The sequence below is a fragment of the Bactrocera tryoni genome, chromosome 5 (genome assembly GCF_016617805.1).
Source record: "Bactrocera tryoni isolate S06 chromosome 5, CSIRO_BtryS06_freeze2, whole genome shotgun sequence".
Taxonomy (NCBI): domain Eukaryota; kingdom Metazoa; phylum Arthropoda; class Insecta; order Diptera; family Tephritidae; genus Bactrocera; species Bactrocera tryoni.
This window is the reverse complement of record NC_052503.1, coordinates 27,216,355-27,243,066: the sequence shown is the minus strand read 5'-3', so window position 1 is coordinate 27,243,066 and position 26,712 is coordinate 27,216,355. Positions and strand designations below refer to the sequence as shown.

General features: G+C 38.2%; 1 protein-coding gene across 1 annotated transcript; it reads right to left on the bottom strand.

Moving 5' to 3' along the window:
- Positions 1–22,301: 22,301 nt before the first annotated feature.
- On the bottom strand, positions 22,302–26,481 carry LOC120777721 (inositol polyphosphate 5-phosphatase E). Its single transcript, XM_040109211.1, has 5 exons — positions 24,498–26,481; positions 24,283–24,411; positions 23,544–24,201; positions 23,215–23,468; positions 22,302–23,053 (listed from the first exon to the last, which is right to left on the bottom strand). Exons 1-5 carry the CDS (start codon positions 25,715–25,717, stop codon positions 22,945–22,947), a joined length of 2,370 nt encoding a protein of 789 aa, XP_039965145.1. The 5' UTR covers positions 25,718–26,481; the 3' UTR covers positions 22,302–22,944.
- Between the last annotated feature and the right edge of the window lie 231 nt (positions 26,482–26,712).

The window sequence follows — 26,712 nt, the reverse complement described above, 5'->3', positions numbered from 1 at the left end:
TCATTTGTATTCGTGATTCTAGTCAAATTCAGCCACTTCCATTAATTTTCTATACAAACTTCGGTCTTGACTTTCTACCACCAGTAGAACTTTTACAGATCCCCAGAGTTTATATTCATTTGGATAACATTTCTAAATAACAAAACATATTAAATACGAGCTGGACAACTTCTGGTTACATGCAATGTACTATAGCCGTCCGATCCGAATATTTTCGGAGACTGTAACCGTGCCTTAGAAAACAATGTATGACAATTTCTTGCAGACATCCGCAAAATGAAATTTTTTTCCAAATAAGGACATGATTTTGATCGAACAATTCGTAATATAGTGATCCAATATCAGCGGTCGCTACAAATGAGCAGCTAATCGGGGAGAAAAACTATGGTGTATGCAAAATATCAGATCGATACATATAACCAAAATGGAGGGACTAATTCGCGTATATACTCAGCTCAATACATCGGTCTTTTATATAGCCATTTATTTCATAGGGTTTTCCATGATCTCTTTTGAGAGATACAAAATTTTATCTTGTTCAAAAACTGTTCAAAAAACGACTCTTAGTTTTACATATCATGCAATGAACTAATTACCAATTACTGTTACGTTTTCGATACCCGGTATCCGGTAACCACTTCATTCGAACCTACATTCACTATCTCGCTTTTGGAATAGAGATTGAAGGGTAGAGATTTTTTTTCATTTGTTCGGCAGCCACCTGCAGATGAAAAACAAAGTTGTGCAAGTAACGCACGTGTCATTTGTGAGTGAATTCTTGCCGCTGCTTATGCAACCACCATTTAGAGGCACATATGATATATGGCTGTTTGTAAGTGCATATAAATGTACATACTTGTATATTGTCTGTACGGAAAAGTAAGCATCAATTTCACCACTATTAAAAAGAGTTACGAGCAATAATATGTCAATGCAAGATGAACACTGGCCTTTGTGAGTGCGCAGAAGAACGAGATTTAGGAGCCAGTATGAGTATTTCACTCTGACTTCTACTTTAGGACTTCACCTCTTTCAAGGGAAATGCAAACGATGTTAAAAAGTGGCATAAATTAACAGATAACCTTTCAGAACATAATTTTTTGTTTAAGTTCAGTATCAATACTAATTCACAAACTACAAAAAAGTAGTCTAATATTTAGAAAAGAACTTAACAAATCTACACGGATGTTCAGTTCGCACTTAATTTGGTTTAACTTTTGAAGCTTATGGGCTTGATCTCCGTCATGGACAGTCGAAAGACAAAACTGGTGACGGAAGGTCACTTGTTTTAAACATTGAGCTGTAAATTTTGAAATGAATTTACCTCATCTTCTTCAAGACAACTTCAACAATTGAAGTCCGATAAAATATTTTCCCTTACCGCATTAATTGCTATTAAAGAGCTGGTAGTTCAATGAGCTTTGTTTGGTTTCAGTATTGCGTATCAGCTATCTAAGTGAATCTACACCTATCTGGAAGAAGTCTTGGTACTAAGAAACTGTTCTTGAGCAACGATGTGGGGGTGACGGAACCTAGCAGATTCCGTTTGAAGGCTCTCCCCCAACCTTCTTCTGAGCTTTTATCAATATGAGAAATCCATCTCTAGTGGTCCCACCCAAGCCCCATAGTTTGGCTTGCGACACAGTGGTCTGGATTATGAATATGGGAATGAAGTGCAACTAACAAGGGACTTCTGTCCATAGCTGAAAGCGAAATTATGAAATTCTGTAAATTTGATTTTTGTAGTCTCAATTAGTAGTAAGAAAAATTTTCCAACGTAATTTGTTCTGAATATGTAAAAAAGATTGCGAAAAAATGTCATCACCGAACAGCTTGCGAATTATTTCAGAATTTCTCAGAGCTTTGACATTATCGCATGAAAAGCTCTAACAAAGAACATTTTTCCAAATTTTTAGAAATTTGCATTGAAATAATAATGCTTGAGAATATTATAGTTTCAGTTGGGTAGTTTTCATTCAATCAGGATCAAGTCCAGGCCGGATCAAGGTATGACTGTAAGTGACATCTGCGCTTATCTTTCAGAAGTACACAAAGCGCATTCGGCGATTTTTACGATGAATGAAATTATTTAACAAATAAGTTCCATTAAATGTTTTGTGCTGATGCCGAAACATTCAGAATGTTGGAAAAGGCTTTCAGTGATAATTGTTTGTCGCAAGCAAGTGTGCTTGATTGGTACAAGTTATTCAAAGAGAGTCGAGAACACGTTGACAACGAACCAAATCCAGGACAGCCACCAACATCAACTGATGATCATCACGTCAATAAAATAAGGGAATTGGTGCTTGAAAATCGCACTTACTGGCATAGTTGGAATATCGGAAGGATCAGTGAAAACCATTTTGAAGATCATTTGGGCCTAAAAAAGTAAAACCACGATTGGTTCCAAAATCACTCAATTTTTTCGAAATACAGCTTCGCGTTAATGTCTGTGAAACAATTATTGCCGACTACTAGGATTTGACGAAACATATTTTTACTGGCGATGAGTCTTGGAATCATGCTTACGACTCGGAAACATACGATCAATTGGCCAAATATCGAATATAAAAGGTGATCCCAAGCCGAAAAAACCACGTCGAAGCAGGTCAAAAATCAATAACAGTTTTCTTCCATTATCGAGATGTGGTGCATTCCGAATTTCTTCCGATTGGCCAAACGGTCAACAAGGGATATTATAGGAGTGTTATGCATCGTTTACATAAAGGTATTCGACCAAAATCATGAGCCGACATCTCTTGGTTTTTACACCATAAAAATGCACCGTTGCATACTGCAATGATTCTTCGTAAGTTTTAAGCCAATTTTGCAACAAATATCGTGCCGCAACCACAGTGTTCGCCCGATTTAGCTCCGGGTGACTTTTGGCTATTCACCAAACACAAACGACCGCTCTGGGGAAACCGTTTTGAGTCAATTGAAGACAATAAAGATGAAACGCTACGCGCATTGAAGGTTTTTTTGGTAGTTGACTTTATCAACTGTTTCGAAGATTGTAAAAAACGTTAGCGCAAGTCTGTAGTGTCTAAGGGGAATTACTTTGAGGGAGACGACATAGATTTTTAAGAATAAAATAGGATAAGATTCTGAACAAAGTCTTTCTCTTATATCCCAAACGACCTATTTTTTAGATAGAATATTATATGTTAAATTTCTACAATTGGGCACCTTAAATGTTAATTCTATGATCTACTTATATCTAAACTTTTTCCTCTGCAAATCCCCACCAAATTTGCTGATTCGTATTACGATGTAACAACAGCCATACAAAGACCCTTTAATCGCTATTAAATAAAACAATGCCAATTCAAAAGGACGACTTACCTACATGCACACAAATTCACAGCCATTATGCTCGAAATAATGCGTTCGGCGAAGTCAGTTGGAAGCAGTCAAAAGTCATTGCTTTTCAAAAGCTTAAGTCGGAAACAATGAGGCATTTGTTGGCGTTGCAACAAGTGGCTGTAAAATTTTAGCGAATCCTTTCATTGTTGAGTGTGCCTGCGTGTAAAGTATTTGCGGCTTGCAATTGCCGATAAAAAACGAATTATGCTCTACGTCACTACGGAAAATATTTGAATACATTTCAATAGATTGTGTTGCCATTTGGCTTATCCGCATACAAAATTCAAACTAGATTAAGCAGCATTCTCTTAATGCGTTTAATATTATGCACTTTGACATTAACTGTTTCTCACATTGTAGAAATTATGCAAATAGTTTAACAAACAGCGATAAGCTATCGGGTATTTATTGGTGAATTGTCAATAAAATTTTATTCGAACATAAGGCCGCACTGTTTTGCTTTTTGTTGGCAGTTAAATACTATGATTATAAGATCAATTTGGCATTTTCGACTTGAACTTCTTCATTGGTAAGTTCTTCTTCTTTATTGGTGTAGACACCGGTTGCGTGATTATGTCCGAGTTTACAACACGAGTCAGTCGTTCTTCCTTTTCATAGCTTGGAGATTCCAAATGTAGCCAGGTCCTTCTCCACCTGGTCAACAGAGTGGAGGTCTTCCTCTACCTCTGCTTCCATCGGCGGGTACTGCGTTGAATACTTTCAGACATGACCTAGCCTGCGTAGTCGCCGACTCATCAGATGTTGCCATCGTTCATGCCCCTGCACCATATAGCAGGACGAGAATGATGAGTGACTTGTAGAATATGGTCTTGGTTCATCGAGAGAGGAATTTTGTTTTATATTCCAACATCTTCAAAGCAGGTTGGTCTGATAGCGATAACCTTATCATTTAACTCCAATTTTTCCGCCACCGTATTTGCAGGAAGCTCTGGATTGGTTCGTACCATAATAGTGCATTATCTTGTTAGTGTTGTAATTTAGCCACGAATCGATTCAATAATTCTGCATATTAGAACTCTGCAATCGGCTTGCACTTCTCCGGCTAAATGAGAATCTCAGAACACGATGGCAATCCCCTTTTCAGTTGATAGGACAGTCTTCGCCCATTTTTCGAGCAGGTTCGAAAGCGTCCCACTTTTTCAACTTTTCCGTAATCTTCAGGGATATCAGTGGATTAATGTTTCGTCAACGATCACAAAACAACACAGAAACTCTTTCAAATTACGTTTACACAACGTCAAGTAGCCTTGAAGTGATCGCTCGGTTGTACGAAGTAAACAAACGCAGCATCTATAGCGCCGACAGCTTTCGGATTTCTAATGTAAGTCGCAGCTATTATTTATCAATACGAAAATGTCAACTTTTGTCACAGTATCCTTCCTAGGAGCCATTTCCGAGACACCAGGGTTTCATAAGCCATGCCCACACGACACCACTCGGCGAATTTCCCTTCCGAGAACAAGACTCGTATTACGGATTAATATTTTTCTATCTTCATATTTCTAAAATCTTCTTCTTAAGCCGGTTAAAACAAAATTATCGATTCCGATTCGACGAAAATTGGCAGTAGCTCTCTGTGAAAATGTACTACATGTAAGTAACTTCTTCTTTTAATGGAAGGCCGCCTTAGTCAGCTAGTAATAAAAGACATTTTCATCTTAATACGAGTATAATCCAATTGAAGTTAAAATCCGCCTGTTCTTTTGCTGTTTACTCTTCTACAGCTGGTCCTTACAGAAACCCAACTCCACCTTCTTGACTCGATTTGATTTTGAGCGACTTAGGTTAAATAAGAACTCTGCGCTATTTTTGACTTTCTTGTATAAAAATCAACGCTCTTGAGGAAGTTTTAGAATTCACAAGAGATATGAAAGATGGAAACATAACGAGGAAAACACTTAAGAGGCCCAGTTTGTAAGAAAATAGTTTGTTCCAAAATCAATAAAAGACTTAAACTTTAGCTGCTTAAAACAATGTATACCCATAGCTTCATGACTTGGACTTCACTTTAACATATAAGGATAATAAATTCGGCATAATATCGAACATTTACGATGGCTATAAGTATTGGACGTAGAACTGAACGCTCTTAATGATACCTCGACTCTTTAAACATTGCATTTTACGCAACCAAAACCAATTATACACAAGGATAGGCGGCTTGAAAGCTTCAAATCGGCAACATATGCACACGCACTTGATGGCTGGCTTGCGCTTATAAGTAACTATATAGATATGTGTGTATGCATGTATATAGGCGAAAGTCTGTAAGCAAGTATGTTGAAACTCTTGTACGAAACGCTTAGAGCACAAACACCTCATTCATACCAGAATGCGTCGAATTGAATGCAAAGTTGTGCCGGACGATGGCGCCAAAGTGCTGGTGGATTCTAAGTGAAATCCTTGATAGCTTCATTTGAAATTGTTTCAAGGATTTTGTGAATACATGAAGTGAGATGCTTTCATTGCCTTACGACTTGCCTGGCATGTGCTTGCAGCAGCAACATATACATATGTATGTGTGGTCTGTAGTGTGGTTAGTAGGAAATAGTGTCGAATAATTTTATTTTTATTTTTATTTAATAATAACTACAAAAACAAATAAAAATGTGGCCTGGTTATATTCGCAAATTTTGATTGCAAGTGATTTATGAGGGAGAGATATGAAAAGCACCACAAATCTTCCGCAGAACCTTTTTTCGAAAACTCGTAACGCCGACTCATCAGATGTTGCTATCGTTCATTACTCTGCACCATATAGCATGTAGAGTTTGGTCTTTATTAGTCGAGACAGGACTTTATTTCTCCATTGCCTACTCATTCCGAAGTACCATCTTTTGGCAAGAGTTATCCTGCATTAGATTTCTAGGCTGACATGGGAGCCAAGTCGCAAGTGCGACGACTGTTTGTTTGATGACAAGAGATATTTCGCCTTGCCGTAATTCAGAAGCAGACCTATACGTTTCGCTTCCTTATACAGTCTGGAGAAAGCAAAACTAACGCCGCAGTTGTTGAGGCCAATGATATCATTGGCGTACGCCAGAAGCTGATCACTCTTATGAAAGATTGTACCTTTTCTATTTAGCTCTGCAGCTTATATTATTTTCTCCAGCAATTGATTGAAGATGTCACACGATAGGGAGTCTGCTTGTCTAAAACCTCGATTGGTATCGAACTGCTCGTAAAGGTCATTTCCGATTCTGATGGAGCTTTTGATATTACTCAACGTCAGTTTACTCAGCCGTAACAGTTTTTCGGGGATACCAATTTCAGAAATAGCGGCATAGAAGCAGTTTCTTTTCGTGGTGTCGAAGGCGGCTTTAAAATCGACGAAGAGGTGGTGTGTGTAGATCTACCTTTTACGGGTCCCTTTTCCAAGTTTTGTGGCCTGGAGAAAATATAGTCGATAGTAGATTTTCTAGGTCTAAAGCCACACTCATAAGGTGCAATCAATTTGTTGACCGTGGGCTTTAATCTTTCACACAGTACGCTCAATACAACCTTATTTGCGATGTTGAGGAGGCTTATCCCACGGTAGTTGGCGCAGATTATGGTATCCCCTTTTTGTGTATTGGGCAAAGAACACTTAAATTCCCATCGTCGGGCATTCCCCTCCATCCATCTTCCAACATCATTTAGGTTTATCAAGCTTTCCACGAAGCTTGTAAGATCCAGAAGGAAACGCCGAAGACCTTTCAAAATATAAACATACTATGTTATACATATGATCAGAGTGACGAACTGAGACTATTAAGCCAAGTGCGTCTGTAAGTCTGCGCGCCTGAGTGTTTGAGGTATTGGTCTGAAATTTTGCAGACCGTTTTTTCCTCAATAAATCATTTTTTTGTTACAATCACAGATATCGCATCACTCTAGTAAAAGCTGAAATACAAACTTAATGATCAAGACCAAGTCCGTCGTTTTAGTAAAAATCACCTAAAATTCAATTTCTATTAAAAAAAATTTCCTACAGCCATTGTTGCCACATGTTTCTGCTGTGTTGCTGAAGCATTTGGGTTCACTTCGTTGACGCCAACGTAGGCATTACTAAATACTGAGCATTGATATGCGCATATCCACTTACATAAGTGTATACACAAGTGTGGGTGTGCGTGTTTGCGCACTTACGAGTAGATGGTTGCACGTACAAGAACATATTGGTGTTTGCCAGCGCATGTAAATATTCATATTTGCAATAGTGTAACGTGTTGAAATTAGCATTTATGAATTCTCGTCCAAATGTCGATAGCGATGGCGATGGTGATGTCGATGTTGAGCGTCTTGCCGTTTGCTATTGATGTTGCCGCTATTGCGAAACGCTCTCGTATTGGTAATATCTAAGGACGATATAATCAACCGTTGCGCAGCTATTAGAGTGGTTCGTGCAACATGCCAGCAGCGTCAGCACCGGCAGTAGCAGCAGCAAAGTCAATTTGCATTCGAACTTAATTTTAAAGCTGGCAAATACGCATGTGTTTGTCATCTGCAGCGCTACGAGGAGACTTTAATTTCAGTTAAAGACATTTGCTACTCTGTGAACTGTTTAAACTGTGAAATCAAGATTTATGTAAACATGTGCTTTATATATATTTATAGTAATGAGGGAATTAAAAATGTTTGCATAAGTCTTTCCAACTATTTTTGATCCGTCAAATTGTTGATAAGTGTCGAATCAAACAAAGAACTGGTATAAAACTCAAAGAGCTACATTTTTTACTAGAAAAGAGAAATTAATATAAGACTACATATTCCTTAACCATACATTTTTAGTTTTTCCTAAGAAAATGCTGAAGTAAATAAGTAAAGACATATATTTAATAAAAGGAAAAACATTTAAAGTATAAAAATCTTAATATTTGTTTACCAGAGCAAACTCTGTTGGCTTCTTTAGATAAGTTTAATTTCAAACTACGCTATACAAGTAATAATCAAATGTTACGTATACGACCTGGCAACCAGTCAACGGCCAATATAAATAACTAATGACTGAAAGTCGTTAGTTGGAAAATATTTTTGTTACAGCAAAAACAACAATAAGCAAAACCTACAAGTCAGAAATGTAGGAAGTCTCGTTAGAATAAATTTAGGGTGCATAAAATATTTCGAAGAATCTACAAATATTTAACATCTAATAAAAATAAATCCATTATTTTTGCATTATATTGAAAGTTTCCTTTTAGCAATGTTATATAATAATTATTATTTTAAATACTGGCAAAAAATACGATAGACATTTTTCATAAGTTTCTCTTGATGCCGATATTTTTCACGATCAAAATCATTCTCTATAGACATAAACAGGTAGTAATCGCATAGGGCCAGGTTCAGACTATAAGATAAATGCATTAGAACTTCACAACCCAGCTCTTGGAGCTTCTGTGTCCTGGCGTTATAAGAACAAAGGGGCCGATTGCTCCCTCAAGTGGTCCAACACGAGTGGGGTGGGAGAGATACCGTGAGTTGAAGAGGAAAGTGAGGTGCATATGCAGACAAAAAAAAAGAGGCTGAAATGCGTGAAGAGTTGGAGAAGCTGACCGACAGGAGTGATGTTCGAAAATTCTATGAATAGATACGGCGACTAACAGAGGGTTGCAAAACTGAAATGTACTCTTGTGGAACCCCTAAACGTCATATAGTGACTGATGCCCAGAGCATACTAAAATTATGGAGGGAAAAATTCTCCAGTCTGCTGAATGGCAGTGAAAGCATAACACCAGGAGATGATGAACCAGGTTCCCCAATAGATGATGATGGATCGGACATTCCATTGCCCGACCATGAAGAAGTTCGAAGCAATTACCCGTCTGAAGAACAACTAACCGACGGGGCCGATGGATTGCCTGCCGAGCTTTTCGATTTCAAAGCTGTTTTTGACAACACGAAAGAGAGCTGCCTTTATACCTTTACGTCTGAATTTGGTATCCCCGTAAAATTAGGTTTCAGACAAAAGACTCTCTTTCGTGTGACTTCTTTAATGGTGGGGAAAATAATACCAGCAGAAGAGAGAGATAGGGAATCTTATATAAGAGAGTACAATTCCTTGCGTACACCGATGACATCGATACAATCCGTCATAACAACTGCGCCGTTATTTCGGCTTTCTCCAAACTGGATAAGAAAGCGAAACGTATGGGACTGGTTGTGAACGTCATAACTTCGAAGTCGGAGATAATTTCGTCTATCTTGGAACCACTATTAAGACCAACAACAATGTCAGCCTCGAATTTTAAAGCAGAATATCTCTTTTCAACAGTTGTTACTTCGGACTGAGTAGGCAATTGAGAATTAAAGTCCTCTATCGACGAACAAAGACCAAATTCTACAAGTCACTCATCATGCCCGTCCTGCTATATGGTGCAGTAGCATGGTCGATGACAACATCTGATGAGTCGGCGTTACGAGCTTCTGCTTAAGATGTATGGTCCTTTGCGCATTAGCAACGACGAATACCGCAGTCGATGGAACGATGAGCTGTACGAGATATGCGACGACATTGACATAATTCAACGAATTAAGAGACAGCGGCTACGCTGGTTAGGTCATGCCCTCCGAATCAATGAAAACACTCCAACTATGAGAGTATTCGATGCAGGACCCGTCGGGGGAAGCAGAGGAAGAGAAAGACCCTCACTCCGTAGGAAAGACTGGGCGGAGAAGGACCTGGTTACACTTGGAATTTGGCACCTAACAGCGAAAAGAAGAAACGACTGGTGTTCTGATTGTAACGTTTCGAGGTAGGTAGATCTGATTATATAAAGTCCGAAAATTCAGAAATTTATTTGAATCTAAATGCAGATGCTGCTAACACAGCATCATGCAAATAAATTAATAGCTACGTCCTCTATCACTTTTTTCTGACAGAAATTTGCAATATAAATGGTTATATATGTAGATATGTATGTGTATATTTGTTCATGAAAAACTCGGCAAATCTGCGAATTGGCTTGGAATCATAATATCGCTGAATTAAAATAGCTCTAACGCCGGCTTGTGCACTGCAATAATAACACCATCTAAACCACTAAGACGCATTCTAACACACAAACTAACATATAAGGAAGTAACGGCACAAAAGAAAATGGTACGCCAGGTATTCTTTTCATATTTACCGCAAGTTAAATTTTTTGTTATTTTTAAGTTACACGCGTTTCTTCCCTTTCCGGCGGTTATTTGCATTTTTCTGGACATCTTTGTATTCATTGCTGCATTTCTCGTATTCCTTCAACTCGTTGCAATAAACTTGGCGTGAAAATGTTTTCAAATAAACAAATGAAGATACATAATTATAAATACTTGCTGCTTTCTATGCAACGCATGCCAAAAAAATAGCAAAAAAAAATAAAAATATAAAGAGAATGAGAATGAGACGCACACTCGTACAAGGGCCGTCTGATAATTACTTAGCTTCGACAGCCGGTAGAACCACTATCGTATTTACTATCGTGTAGTTCGTTGTCGGGTATATTACTCTGAAACTGTGAGCCAAATCGAGTTCCTTGTTGTTTCCGTGCGTGGTCGGGACCACAAAAATAAAAAAATGGAAAAATGGAAAAAGATTAAAATCGGTTACTATTGGATTCATATTATCGGAAGGGAAATCTGATCAGATGATGACGCTGTGAAATCAAAGAGCGCTCTGATAGTGTGTGATCTTGGTTTAATGGGTTTCAATGGTTGTGTATTTGGTGTTCCACGCACAGGTGTCCCGAAAAAGTTTCACGAAAGTTCACGATCTTGTACATCTTGTCCCGTAAAACTCCCTACTAAGGGAAACCACTATATAATGGTACATAGACGGTCCGAAAATGTCGAAAGGCATCGGTGCTGGTGGTGGTGGTGCGTCTGGCAAAGTAACTAATGGATAGTTTAACTTGACTATGTTTAAAAGCGTATTCAACCTCCCGAGAGACAAATTCTGGCCCGGGTAGCATTTTAGACTGTAGGCTCAGGAAGCACCTATTTAACTGACGGTTCTACGGCATATAAACTCCCGAGCACCTGATGCTATACTTCACAGCAGTCTCTATACGCAGAATCAAGATCCTTGGATCTATATAACCGAATAGTTATCAATTTTCCTCAACAGAAACTTTTCCCTCACTGGAACTTATCAGTCTGCTGGGCCTAAGTGCATAGTTGTGACAGAGCGGAGAGCACAATAGACCTTAGGTCTCTGTGCAAGCCTCAATATGTATTTGTCTATTTATCTATGATCTCATATTGACAGAGCGATGATTAAAAATATGTGTGATTCAAGAATTTTTTCGTGGTTTTATGATCTTCGATGAAGCTTGAATCGACCGGAAAGGTGATCACTACCGTTTTCTGGGATTCACGAGATGTGATCAGTACCAATTAGATAGAGAAGAACAAAACGGTCACAAAGTTCTACTATGCGGAATAACTCGTCTGACATGATGTTTAGTCACCGAAAAAACAGCTCTATTTAGCAAAGAAACCCGCAACAAGGCTAACACCACCGCACCGCCACTACAAATTTGTTCGAACTATGGCACGAACTGCTACCCCATAAGCAGTATGCTTCAGTTGGATTTGAAAAAAACTCGCCGAACAGAAATTCGAATGAGGCAGTTATTGCCTCCATAGAAGTCTACTTCACCGAAATCCAGAAACCATTTCAGATGTGATAGTGAAATTGGAGAGCCTTTGAGTCAAGTTTATCCAGCTAAAAGGAGGCTATGCTAAGATATAAGCCGCTATTTTTTTCAAAATTTGCGTTTCGCTTTTGTAGATTATATATTTATTGGTCCACTCTCGTAAATATATGTAAATCTGCGCGTATTATTACAATGCTGCCTTTATGTGGAAACTAAAACCGCCGTCTCCTAGCGATTTGCGCTGTGAGTAGCTCTACGCCCATACAAAGCCACTGCTCAGTAAGTAGTTACGCCTGTATGTATGTATGTATGGCACATAGAAGAAAGTAATGCGATAACCAAAAAAATACAATCAAAAGAAAAACATTTGAGCTAAAAATTTCATAAAAATGTTTTTATTACATTTCACGCGCAGGCTTGAGTCGCGAAAAACTGCTTATGCGAATGCGAGTGCGAGTGCGAGTATTATTCGCACAATAGCAAGGACTTAGTCATGGTTGTAGCTGCTGCTGGTGGATGGCGCACGCTTCGTCGGCAACACAATAGATGACAGTGGCGGCGTATTATGTAGAACACACTCACACCCTCTCACTACCTCACATCCCCACACCTAGCCACCCACTGCTATACGATACAATCCAAGAAGAAAAGGAAGAGGAAGAAAAAAGCGCCAAAACATAGTCACATTCGCCTGAATTCACAAGAGCTACTGGGGTTTGGCCCCGGCAAGCGGATCGGGGGCAATGCTCAAGTACTTCAAAGCGAAATTCACAAGTGGTACTTTGCATTTTACTTACTTACTTACGACAAGACCAAAAGGATATCGTCAACGTCTTGCTTCAGCCACTCGCTGCTTGGCATTTACATTTTTTATTTCTTACGAATTTTTATTTTTATATTTATTTTATACTTTGAGTCGTGTTCGAGCGAAAAGAAAAAGCAAGTGGAAAATAAAAATTAAATAAAATGACGACAACAACAACTATTGCCTACAGCCCAAGCAGCAGTTGTCTTGGAAACTGCTCATGCAAATGCTTGAAAATTCGAATGTCTTATTCTTTTATTTATTTTGGTGATTTTGTCTCGCGTAAAAGCGGGAGACCGAAACAGGGTGCCATATTGAATTGCCTATATATTTTTGTAAGCGAAACTTTTGTGTGTAAAAGAACGGTTCTGATTTTGCTTGATCTAAAAATAGATGCCGTGGTCTTGGAAAATCGCGAGTGAAAATCGTCTCAGCAAATTGCTTCTGAAGTATCATGCGTTGAACCATATGGGCCCTCACTGCTTCAACTTTGGCTCCTCGGGAACTGTCGGTCATATAAAAAGTGATTTCGAGGTTCCCTAATTTTTTAAAGATAAAAACAGAATCATAAAATTTAATGGGGAATGGTATTATTTTTGAAAGATTATCGCTTAGATAACGATAACGGTCGCCATTGATGCTTGCGTTCTCACCTGCATCATTTTTGAAGAAATATGGACCACAAACCACATTAAACCGTTATTTTTTTTTGGATGAAAAGGGAGCTCTTGAATCTTTTCAAGTTGCTCGAAAACGTCGGAGCTTTTCAAAAGCCCATAGAACGAAGCAATGTCGCTTGGGAAGGTCAAGCAACTTCTGTTTTTGCACAAGCTGTATTTTGTACGAATTCAATTTAAGATCACGACGTAAAATGCGTTAAGTCGTTCCATACGTCAGTCGGAGTTGCTGCGAACGGCGCTAAATCGACTCTTCACGGTCTTCGTGTACACTCTCAGCTGGGGCTACTATATTTTCTTCATGGCGTGCTGGGCGTGGTCTATTCGATGGAATATTATCCAATAATGAATGCTGGGTCTCAAGCTGGATGATGGTGTTGGGACTAGTATGCTCAGTAGGAGGATTATGTTGACCATAAGTTGAGCGAAGCGAATTTTCGTAATAAAATTGAACGATTTGTCATAAGACTTTCCATGATGAAATGCCGTACTGAACAAAAGTAACATAACAGCTTTGAAAAAAGTACCTCTACTTCCCAGTTTTCATAGGCTGGAGATTTTTTCGCTCCTCTTCATAATTACAAGGCGCCCGATGCCTTCCTCACGTGGTTTGGTTTCCTTGAGACCTGTCATCCTGTTCCTATCAAGGATAAACCCTAAGTACCTCATCCTGTCCAATGGTTGAAGAATACAGCCTAACAACGAGAAAATTAATAAAACTGGCTCAGTTTTACTGGGATTTATGACTATCCCATTTTTATCTGCCCACCTGTTTGCCACTTTAAGATACCCTTAAGATCAAAAACGGTGTTTAAGAATTTTACTTTTGCCAGAAGAGCTACACCCTCCACGGGAAAGCAACGTTCCTTCAAAAGATTGTTCACCACTAGTATCCAAAGCAAAACTAAAGGAAGCCAGCTTTAAATTTGCCGCTACTTACTTTCCGAAGTACCCGTGTTCCGTCCAAATTGTATCATAACAGCTTTACTTTATTTCCTATTAGTATTTTTGGTATTAAAATAGGTTACTCGTTTCACTGTGCCGCGGAATAGACGGAACTTTAAGGAAAAATGTTATAAAGTCACATTAACACGTACGACTGAGCAAAAGTTATTAATGTGGAAAGTAACACCAACAATACCAACAACAAACAACACATAAGCGTATCTCATAAAGTAGTTGCGAGAAAACTCTTTGTGTTAAATTTTTTTCTACAGAAGAATTCTGCATATCTCAACAACATATGAACATATAAATATTTTGAACATACAGTACAGCTGTGAACAACAAAATAGCTACACTTTTGAATTTACACTTTGATTTTTATTGCAAAATGTGCAACGGGAAGGGGAATAATTCAGAGATTATGAAGAAAATAACCCTGAACTATCTAAAAAAAGAGATCAGATTTTCGGTCAAATTAACGTTCTTCTTCTCCTTTACTACCGTAGACATCGCTTACACGATTATAGCCGAGTTACAGCAGTACGCCAATCGTTTCTTCTCTTCGCTATTTGGCGACAATTCGAGATACCAAGTCCGGCCAGGTCCTTCTCCATTTGATTTCTCCAGCGAAGTGGAATTCTTCCTCTTTCTCTGCTTTCACCGACGGATACTGAACCGAAATAACCATAAATCTTACTCAAAACTTTTCTCTCGAACACTTTTAAGGCCGGTTCATCAGATGATGTGATTGCCCATGCCTCCGCGCTATAACGGGAATAGGACAGGAATAATGAGGAACTTGTAGAATTTGGTCTTCATTCATCGAGAGAGAATTTTACTTTTTAATTGCTTGTTCAAATTAGTACCTGTTGTCAGGAACGATTCTTCGTTGGATTTCAAGGCTGATATGTTTTGTTGGTGTTGATACTAGTTCCAGGATAGACGAAATTATCGACGTGTTACGTACATATGTATTATGACAGTCAGTGACGTGTGGGTCAACTCGCGAATGCAATGACCGTTTGTTTGATGGTTGGAGATCTTTCGTCATTTCCTCGTTTCCAACCATTCCCACACGTTTCTCTTCATTATTCAGTCTAGAGAATGCAGAACAAGCAGTGCGGTTGTCGAGGCGAATGATATCAATATCATCGGCGTATGCCGGCAAAAAAAAATATAAAAAAAATTTACCTTCCCCATTCAACTCCTGACTCGTATTATTTTCGACATCCATAGCTTGTAGAAGTCACAGTATCCTTGTCTGAGTCCTCGCTTGGTATCGAACGGCTCGGAGAGATCCTTCTCGATCCTGTCTGTGCTTTTGGTGTTACACAAAGTTATTTTACACAGCCGTATTAACTTTGGTTCGATCTTCGGGTCTTCGAATATTGTAGTGTTACCTTGGGCAATAATCTATTCCAAATTTTGTAAAGATAATTTGTCAAATAAAATAGTTTTCTATACAAGAACTTGATTTTAATCGGTCATTTCTATGACAGCTGGAGGCTATAGTGATCCAATATCGGCGAAATACTTTATTATTTTAGAAATAGAGATATAAATCGGCTTATAGGCAAACGATGAGACTTCTTAGTCCGATCCATTACAGCTACGCATGAATAAATTTTAACCCTCTACACTGGACTGGGTATCTTGGCTCAAACTAATTAATCAGCTTTGATCATAAATGTGTGGATCAGTAAACTCAATTTCTACCTCCTCTTCCGTTTTTACTCTCCCTCATCACTCGGTTTAAGTTAGGTCAATTGGTAATTTATAAAAGCTCGTAAAACATAATGATCGCTCTATTGGTCCTTGTACCGATTTGAAAAAAATTTGCATTTGAAAGCAGCATCAAATTTATTAAGTTAAGTTTAATAAATTATAATATGCGGACATTTCATTTAACTGGTATAACCGCTTATTATTTCATCCGTCTTTTATGCTTGCTATGATTGATCTCTAACCCCTTTTCGGAAGAGAAATCCACAACGACGACGACAACAGCGATTAGCTTGCGTTTTTGCTTTTAAGTCACTATTCTATTATACCAATCATAGGATCATCATTTATACCAGTTGTTTGGTCGATTCAATTTGTACCACGAATTTAGACAGCTAAGCTTAGATTTTATTCTCAGTTCATAGCTAAAAACGGATAACTGCATATTTTTTGACAAATCACAGTCGTGAATTTAAGTCTAAATAAAGTTCTCATAACGCAAATATATACATACATACTTACCGTTATATGCATGTGCGTTAGCCATGACACCCACACAGAGCCGAAAACGTGCAAATGAGCAATGCTCGCCAACACAACCTCTTGCCAACACTCGCAGCCGAATAAAAACATAAGTACATACATACATCTAAGTCCATACTTATCTATGTAAATTTATGGTACGCTTTCAGATGGGACGTCTTGGCAACAAGCCAAACAAATAAATATTTCAAGTGGTTGTTGCCAAAAGAGAGTTTGTGCCTTTGTGAAGGAGCAATAAAAACAATTGTTACAGCAAAAAATGAGCAACTTCAATTGTTTACCACCAAATGCCTGACTGATGCAACCGAGCCGAGCCGCTCCACAATGGGAACATGAGTGCGGAACTGAAGCACAAATAAGTAAAGTTCGCATGCCAATCGACTGAGCAGTGGGTAGTTGGTCGAAAGTATGTGGCCCGTGGCCAACCAATGTGGAACAAAAAGTGGCAACACACCAGAAAACAACAACAACGTCTGTAACAAGAAAATTTCACATATCGCTATTTTTCATGGAAATGTGTAAATGCATGCACATATACATACATACATATAGATATGTATATAGTACAAAGACGATTCGATAAATATTTAACCTCCGATGACAATCGAAAATTTTGAAAAAGTGACGGGTTATTGCGCAATATGAGCTTAATACACTTTACCCAGATATGCTCCAACTAGATTAAGCTATCTGAAAAATACGTTTTCTGGAGATCTTCAAGTTTAATTGAGCAGGCACAATATTCTATAAGACTGTATCATTAGCCTCAACACCCGAGTTCTGCTTTCTCCAGACTGGATAAAGAAGCGAAGCAAATAGGACTGGTAGTGAACGAGGGCAAGACGAAATATCTCCTGTTATTAAACAAACAGTCGTCGCACTCGCGACTTGGCTGCCACGTCCCTGTTGACAGTCTTAACTTCGTCTATCTCGGAACCACTATTAATCCAACGAATTATGAGACAGCAGCGCTGGCTAGGTCTAGGTCCAAATGGACGAAAATACTCCAGCTCTGAACATATTCGACGCAGTACCCGCCGGAGGAAGCAGAGGAAGAGGAGGACTTATATTCCGTTGGAAAGACGAGGTGGCCTGGCTACACTTAGAAACTCCAATCGGCGCCAAACCGCGAAAAGGAAGAACGACTGGCGCACTATTGTAAACTCAGCTATAACTGCGTAAGCGGTGTCTACGCCAATAAAAAAGAGGAGATCTTCAAAATAGGTCTGCAAGGCGGTGATAACCTCATTATTCGGTTCCAAATTCGGCAACATTCTGTGGATGGAGCAGCAGTTGAATCCCGCAAAACGGTAGCCATCATCTTTCCGGCAGATAGGACAGTCTTCTCTTTCTTCAGAGCTTTTTCGCCGGATGGAGAACAAAGTTTTGTTTCCTTGATGTCTGGTGCCTTAAAGAAGATCCAGGTTATGTCAACAAACCTAGTTTAATTTCACTACTCGATTTCCCTTCAAAAAAAATCGAATCACGGAGCACTTTTTCCATTTTTCTAAAATCTACGGGATCGCCGATTTATAGTCACAACAAAGCCAGGAGTCTGATTTGATTGAAAACTTGACAGAAGCTATCTACGTGAACCTACTACACATAATCTAAATATACATTACAACAACAAAAACGTATGATACTGTATGATAGTAAAGTTACCTTGTGATAGTGGAGCCAACGTACGGAAACGCTAAATATTGAGGCTTAAAAATGGTGGACCAGCCTCGTACACTGATAGTACAAACATATGTACACATATCGGAAAGTCTGTTCATTCGCATGTGTGTGTATGAGTGGCAAATTTGGGGTTATGTGTGCAGAAACATAAGTGGACGTACTTAAATGGCGAAATGGCTAATATACGCCCCTATCCGCATCGAACTTTCTGCTTAGTCCCTACGAATAAAAGTGCAAACTCACACACATACACCCGCAAATGTTTACTGTGTGCGCATACAAAGAGTGAGGGCCAGATATTTTAAACTTTTGACCAATTTCAACTTTGGCTTGGCTTGGCTCGGCTGGTGCAGCAGTTGGTGGCTACAACATACGGCTTCGTCGAACGCCACCAGCGCCACCTTCGCAATTTATTGCCATGGCAATCTGCTGCCACTCGTTCTTTTGATTGCGGACTTGCCAGCAACTATGTAACTACTTACATGACTGTAGGTGTGTATGTATGTCGGTACACAAGTGCGGCTCGGTCGCATTTTTATTGCACTAACTGCGCCAAACCATTTGTAATTGTTGCTTCACACACATGCTACCGATAACTGTTTATGGTTTATAGTCAGATACATACATACAAACATACGTCATTTTAACCACACATAATGCCCACATAGCCCCCACATGCCCACTAAACTCAACGCCCACTTCATTTTCGTTGATATTACCGTCGCTGTTCATATTGCTGGTGCCCCCCAATCCGCTTTGGCGTTTCCATTTGCGGTTATAAATATTTTACTCTCACTGCGCCAACAGTTCTGCAGACTTGCAGTGCGTTACCATTTGACCAAAATCATTTTTGAAAGCAATGACAAGGATTCGCGAATTGAAATGCAACGGACTGCCACAAGCACATGCCGACTTTTCGCTAAAATATGGCTCTTTGTATGCTTGTGTGTACGTATGTTAGTTAAAAAAATTTGGCGAAGTATATATTAGTTGCGCTATCGCTTTGTGAGTAGAATGTCCAATGTGAGCGCAGTTGTCCCTTCTTCCTTTTAAGCTCAAGGCTTATCGTAGGACTTTAAAGCCCTAGCAAATTTACTTTTTATTTGCACCAAGTTCTGTAGCTGAGCAATTTAAGGGCATAGTTCTTCCTTAAGCACGTTCCTATTATTATCGTCAACCGGTTGTTGTAGCGGTTGTCTAAACCCTGCTTGGGTGGTAAGGTTCAGGTTTTCATTGAAGTCATCTTACTTTAAGCTCAGGAAACATGCAGTTTCGATGGGGTCGGACCATAATAAGAGGTGTTTTAGATAAGTGGGTTTCTTTGGGCAGCAAAAGAATGGTTAGGATAGTGCAGGAATTCATTGCACGCAGGACATATATTTGATATGTCAGGGTCCCACACTTCTTAGACTTTGCGATGATTTCTAACTCAAATTTCATAATCATATGGTGTTTGGTCGGATTGGACAGGATGCTGTTATAGATATCGAGGTGTCCAGTAATTTAGTCCGCTTGTGCTTTAGAATATCGGTTTACTTTCATGAAAGTGGTGTAGGTGTTCAAAAGAATTGCCGCTTTGACGGTTAGTGGACAACTGGATAACAACTTGGAGAGACATATGAGAAGGATGAGGATATATTTGAGGATCTCTTACAGTCACCTATCAATATAATTTTGATCATAGTCGCTCAAAGAGGGAAGCATTAATTTGTTTCTTGAAGCCTCAAGTTATTGCCTCGAAATAGGGTTCTAATATCGTGGTTGATTTTGACATTGACATGGCGGTAAATAGGCAAAATTTGTGTCTCCCGTTATATCGAGTGGAGTTAAGATGAATTGATGCCATGATGCTGAAGCGTGATTGGGCTCGTGAGTTGTTAAATATCATAGTCGCTGGTTTTGAAGGAAAATAAAGCTAAAAGGTTGCCATCTGTTTGAACATTTTTCACTCAAGGGAATCTGACGCTAAAAAGCGAAGCATGAATTGTTATTTAGATGGGAACGGAAAGGTTTGTCAGGATGCATGGCCTTCGCGATCGCTTTTCTTTGAACGCTACTGACGCTCGGAGATTTGCAGCATAATAGATTGCTAATTGGATGAAGAGGAGATTGGTTTCCTCTGATTGTTTCTAACATACCATGGGAAGTTCAGAGCTGATCTTAGTAGACGCATATATGTCGCTTGAAGCTTCGACAGTTGCCGGGGGAGGCAGAACCCCAAATAGGAATGACGTAGGAACATATGCTTCAAATGATGGCTTTGAATGCTCGTTTCTTGGTGCTTGGGGAAACACTTTTGTATGTAAAAAAAGGGATTCAGTTAGCTGAAGGCGCCGTTGGCTTTATCTCGAACTGCTTAGATTTGTTTCGTCCAGGTTAGCCGCCTGTCGAAGACAAGACCGAGGTATTTCGAGGAGGGCCTCTATTTGGTGGAGAACCTATTTACCAAGATCTTTAGCGGTTGTCGCGATCGCGAAAACGAAGGAGATAATTTTATTGAGGACGAATGTGTTTTTTCCTCTCTTGGAAGTAACAGTAACTTCTGAACAAAACTGAGGAGAGTTTGAGGCCTTGGGGGACTCCGACCGTGATCGGGTGAGTTTCGGAGAGCTCACTATTCACTCGACCAGTGGTTTTCCGGTTAGACAAGGAGGAATAGACTAAGCCGATTAAGTATTGTTGGAAGTTTTGCTTTATGAGCTTATAAATGAGCCCATTATGCCAGGCCCGCTCGAATGATTGCTTGCATTTGAGGTTCTTAGCCGCAAATTCGGCGACCCGTAGTAGTTGGCACGCGGTACCGTGTCTTCCGAAACCCATGTTAGAAGTCAGGAAGAATTTTCTCTTCCGTAACAAATTTCTCCAACTGGAAGGTAATTATGCTTTCAGCTACTTTAGGTGAGGGTGCAAAGTAAGCTGATGAGGCGATGTTTTACCGGGTCGCTTAGGGTTTTACCCGGTTTTGGGAAGAAAGACGACTGTAGCGGCTTTCCAGACGGGGGAAAATATTGGAAGCGCATCATGGCGTTTATGATGTTGCTTAGGGCGACAAGGATTTTTAGGACGCCGTTACCGATGCCGTTATGATTTTTGAGAGAGCGGAAGCCTTTTTCAAGTAAACACGCAATTAAATAAATGTTTTATGAAAGTTTATTAAAAGCGTTAAAAATTAGAGTAAAAATCACAATCATCTGTATATAACATAGTGATCCTAGATAACACAAAAAAAATTAACAATCTCTTTTTAAACAACAAATAAATAAATATAACAATTATTGCAAAGCATATATAAATAGTTTCATAAATATAAAATATGAGTTTAACAAATAATTTTAAAGCCATTTTTTTTAAATATTCTTGTTGAAACATGTCTTTGGTTTTAGTTTTTGAGATTTACTGTTAGCGTATTTTATGCTTATATTACGACTAAGCATATACATATACATATATGTATGTATATAGTAATAATAATAGGCAACAAAGCATTGTTTCATAAAGCACTTCGTTTTCACTAATTGTTACAATATAATAATTGATAATTTTATATTTTATTTGACTTAGTAAAATAATTATGTTATAAAAACTGCAGTCAGCCACTTAATTGAGTCAAATTTATATAGAGAAAACTTGCTAACTGACTCAATTAAGTGGCTGTCTGAACGCCTCATAAGTCATTTATTTTATTGTAAACATTTGTAACACAACTAAAATTATTGAATGAATTGACTAGAATGTTAAATGAGTTGCACGGCTGTTAGCTTTTAAAAGCTTCGTTATAAAATTAGCATTAACTTTTGATTTTTGAGTATTATAATTACTTGTTTGAATAAATTAAATATCATATTTGAGTATTGTATTATTTTTTGTTATAGTTGTATAAATGTTTGATGTTAGTATATGTAAATGTATAAATTTTATGCTATTATGCCTTAGCTGTCAAAGTTCAGCGGGCAATTTTAATTCTTTAAACTATGTACCTAAATATTTTCTATATGAAAATGAGTATGTAGCATTTCAAAAGGTACCGTTATTACTAAGCATTATGAACACACAACTACAAAAGCACGTTTTTTGTTTACAGACTGCTGCATGGGGTTGCCACCAGTACTTTAGTAGTTATTTTAAACCTTAAAAATTCCGAATATTTAAAATTTTTTATATAATAAAAATTATTTTAAACACAAAACACTCGGTCATCTTATTTTACGTTCTATAATATTTTTTTTTGTTTAACAAAACAATTGAATAGGAAACAGCGTTATTTTATAGTTAAGGCAAGTGTACATTTGTGCATTACTTAGTGCTTTGGTTGTCATTTCAGTTGATTCAATGTCTTTGTTAATGTACTTAATTTAGATTTTTTCGCTAATTTTCTACTTATTTACTATGGTTATATAATTATAGATATTATTTGGTTTAAATGACTAGTCACTGACACTTAGCAGCTCGAGCTTATTTATATCTTTTTCACTTGAATAACTTAAATATATTGCAACCGAGTATTTCATTCTGTGGTATTTGAGTATTTATATGCACATTTTAAAGCCTCCAATCTTAAAGCAAATTATTGTATAGCACATACTGCAGATGAACCTGAATATTGATTATTTAAGCGTCTTTTCATGCCCTCCAAATAAATATCACGATGGAATAGACCAGCCGCCAATGGAATACTGCAAAACGAATGTGTACAAATTAGTATAAAAAGTACATAATAATATAAGTGGGGTCTACTACGCTTCCTTCTAAGTGTTTTAAACTTCGAGGCAAACTTATTATACCCTGTTCAAGCGATAATGAATAATAAAATTTGACAAAAAAAAATGAAACTTACGAATCGGTGCCCGCGCGAATCTGTGTTTTGAACAATGCCCACACCGGTTTGTGATCCGAAGTTGTTATAGATGGCACAGAATCATACAGCAAACACTGCACATATGGCTGTGGAGCGTTTACACCTGACGCAATCGTACTGCCACGACGTATGCCCAAACCCTGTGACTGTCTGTACTTATAGAGAATGCGATCGGTATATGCGGGAGCGCGTTGTTTGGATGACGTATCGAAATGTTGAGTGCCAGGATCATACTAAAATTAACAAGCAAAAAAAAACATAAAGTTTGCATACAATTTTCATTAAATTTCAAAGCTATTAAGACATACCTTATATGTTGGCGGAAATGTTATATTCGCTTCCATAAAACCACGAAAAGCAGCGCCGTCTGCCAAAACTGATGATAATTGATCGGTATGCATATAGCCGTGTGGCAAGTGTGAGGGTAGTGGAAATTTTGTATTTTGAATCCATTCCAAAAGTTTTTCACGCGGTTCGCCAAGACGAAAATTGAGGTCACCACACCAAAAGACATTATCGAAATTCTGTGTTACATCCTTATTTTTATGACGTAAATTTAAATTTTTTGGCAAATCAAGCGCATGTATAATGCGTTTCACATCGGACACGCGTTCTTTGACTTTCTGCTGATGAGCTGTCAAGTGTGATGTAACAAATAGCATTGATGTACCGAAGATACAAAAGGATATAGCGACGGCGCCTTTCGTACGAAAAGCAGTGCCGGTACGCACAGAAAAGGAGGCATCCTCTGGCGCTGAGCAATACCAAATAAGATCTCGACGCATGTAAATAGCCAAATGCAGTGTGCCTAAGTTAGTTGAATAGAAAAGTACGTGCGATGGTCCTAGGGTCTCTTGTATTGTCACTTCCCATTCGAAACGATCGGGACTGGATTCTTGTGTGCCCATAGCGACCACGTCGGGCACATGCTCCACAGTTAATGGCAGTACAAAGTCATTCATTTGCCTGAAATTAAAAATTGTGCGTGAAAACTATGCAAATGACATGTAATTTAAAATTTTTATTTTTTTTTATTATTTCTATTACTTTGGTGGATTTTGCCCATTCATATTCCACGTGCCCACGAATATTGTAATTTCTTTATTTGGCAAAATGCGGTCCAGTTCCGCAGGTCCCAGCAGTGCTGAAGATCCCATGTGTCCCTCCATGAAACTTCTGTTGAAATTTGATTACAAAAGCAAAATTATAAACAATTCATGTGTTAAATATTTTATTTAAAATAGTATTAATGTGTTGTTTACCTTTCTCGTGCTTTATCCGTGGGTATTAAGCTTAGCACTTGAGCACTCAGCAGCGCACGCCGTGCTAAGCCTACTTGACTAGATTGCAATCGTTGCATCTGTATATTTTCATGCGAACTGAAACGCATATTTTGTGCTTCGTGTGTTTCCAATTCTCTCGCTATATCTGGCTGGATAGCAATATTTGGCGAAGACATGTGTTGTGGTGTTGTTGCCCGTTTTATGTTGTTGGCTGGCGCATCGTTTAATTTGGGCTCCAACGTTGGTAACTCCTTGCCTGGTGGATATAGCTTCAGTCGTAGTCGTGAACGACAAGCCGAAACTGCTAATGGACGTATTGGACCGCTACAATGTGCGCCATCATTATTATGTGTTGGCACTTGTTCACTTTGACCACTTTTTAGTGATACATTTGACGGACTGCTATGTGAAGAGGTAAACATCACCTTAGCCGTAACTGGAGATTCTGGTGCACTGGAACATTCGGTTAAATTCACTCTGGCAATTTTATTTGTCAAATTTGCATCACCTTTTGGCAATTGCATGGACGAATTTTCATCGGATGACTGTAGGGAAACCGATGTGTTATCTATAAAACTCCAACATAACGTTTGACTATCACGTTTGAGCGTTGTATTGGCTGGATCTGGTATTGAGTTGTAACGCACTGTTACTGGCGGTGTCATGGGTTTCTTTTCAGCTTTGCAACATAAACTAAATTGGTGGCTGAAACGATTATGATTCGGGGAACGATATTTAACTGTCTTTCGCAGCACCACTTCAGCAGCGCCACTATCGCTTTGTGAGCCATCAGTGCTACGCCTACGCGCATATGAATTGGAGTTTAGAGCATTATTGTTGTATGTTTGTCCTAGATAATTGCCATGAGCTGGTAGCGTTTTACTCTTGGTTGTTGAGGCATCACTATTATTTTTTAGACCATTTTGTTTTTGCGGCGAAACAGGTGAGCGTTGACGGTCAGCTGAACACTTGGCGAAGGTCACATCATGACTAGTGTTATCATGGTAATGCCCACATGCGGATGATGGACGCAAATGGTCCGTTGATTTGTCATGTTTCTTTGAATCACCATCTCTTGGATGTGGCTCTATTTTACTGGAACGCTTTGTCAAAAATCCCAAAATAGATAAGTGTTTGTGGGGTAAGCGAGGACTAGAGTTGGCGCTTTCAACGCGCTCTTCACTATTGCATTCCTGCATTATTAATATTTCAGTTTTATATTTGTGAAGTCTGATTTAACGTTACACGACGTTTAAATTCATCGCTTTTTTGTAATTTATATCCATAATTCCATTTTCTCTTTGTGCATTTGATAAAGATATAAATTAAACTAATCATTAATTCAATCAAGGCAATCCATTGAGTGAGGAACAAGCGAATAGCATATATATGTGCATATTTCTCTGTTATATGCAATACATTTTATATATTATATCAATTCGGATTTCTTATTCTAATTGTCGCTTTGAATACTTGTATGTTTACATACATATGTATATGTTTAAGTATTTAATTTTTGCATCCAGAACAAAGTTGTTCCACCTCCACATTTGCCACAATTACTTGTACATACATACATGCACTTATTTATATTATATTTAATGTAAATATATTTATTCATATTTGTGTATCATTTCTTTTTAACTATTCTTCATAACACCAGCGGTAGATAACAGTCATTCCCAGTGCACCCAGAAGTCCATCATTTACAACGTGCCATTAGAAAATCAATACAATTATGCACAACAAAGTATATGTAGTATTCGATTATAGTTTGGAATCAATTAAAGCTTATAAATCTTAATTATACACTTTCTCCTATCATCTTTTTGCTGCTTAAAGTAGAATATATACTTTCGATATAATAAATCGACAAAACAATCATATATTCTTTGATTTATTTCGGCTATAAATTTTAATTACATTTTGTACTTTTTTTATATAAGCTCACAACATCCGTACCACTTTGACAGCAGCATTCAGTGGTTGCCAATATTTTAAACCTAATTTCATAAGGATGCCACAATTTATTTTAAATTCACCACTTTTAATTGTGGTGGTTTTCCCATTTAGCATGGAGCTTTTATTTACTTTATTTGGCATTTTCGAAATTAAAACATAAACTACGAATGAAAATATCAGCTGTTTATGGTTATAGCACAATTAAGTTACTATAATGAATATCGTTAGGGCT

Bases quoted from the DNA above. Each gene is read 5' to 3' on its own strand.
- LOC120777721 (XM_040109211.1), bottom strand. From the start codon at position 25,717: ATGCAGGAATGCAATAGTGAAGAGCGCGTTGAAAGCGCCAACTCTAGT. The intron at 24,412-24,497 runs GTAAACAACACA...AAATTTCAACAG, and splicing joins ACGGATAAAGCACGAGAAAG to AAGTTTCATGGAGGGACACA. The intron at 23,469-23,543 runs GTATGTCTTAAT...TGTTAATTTTAG, and splicing joins CATTTCCGCCAACATATAAG to TATGATCCTGGCACTCAACA.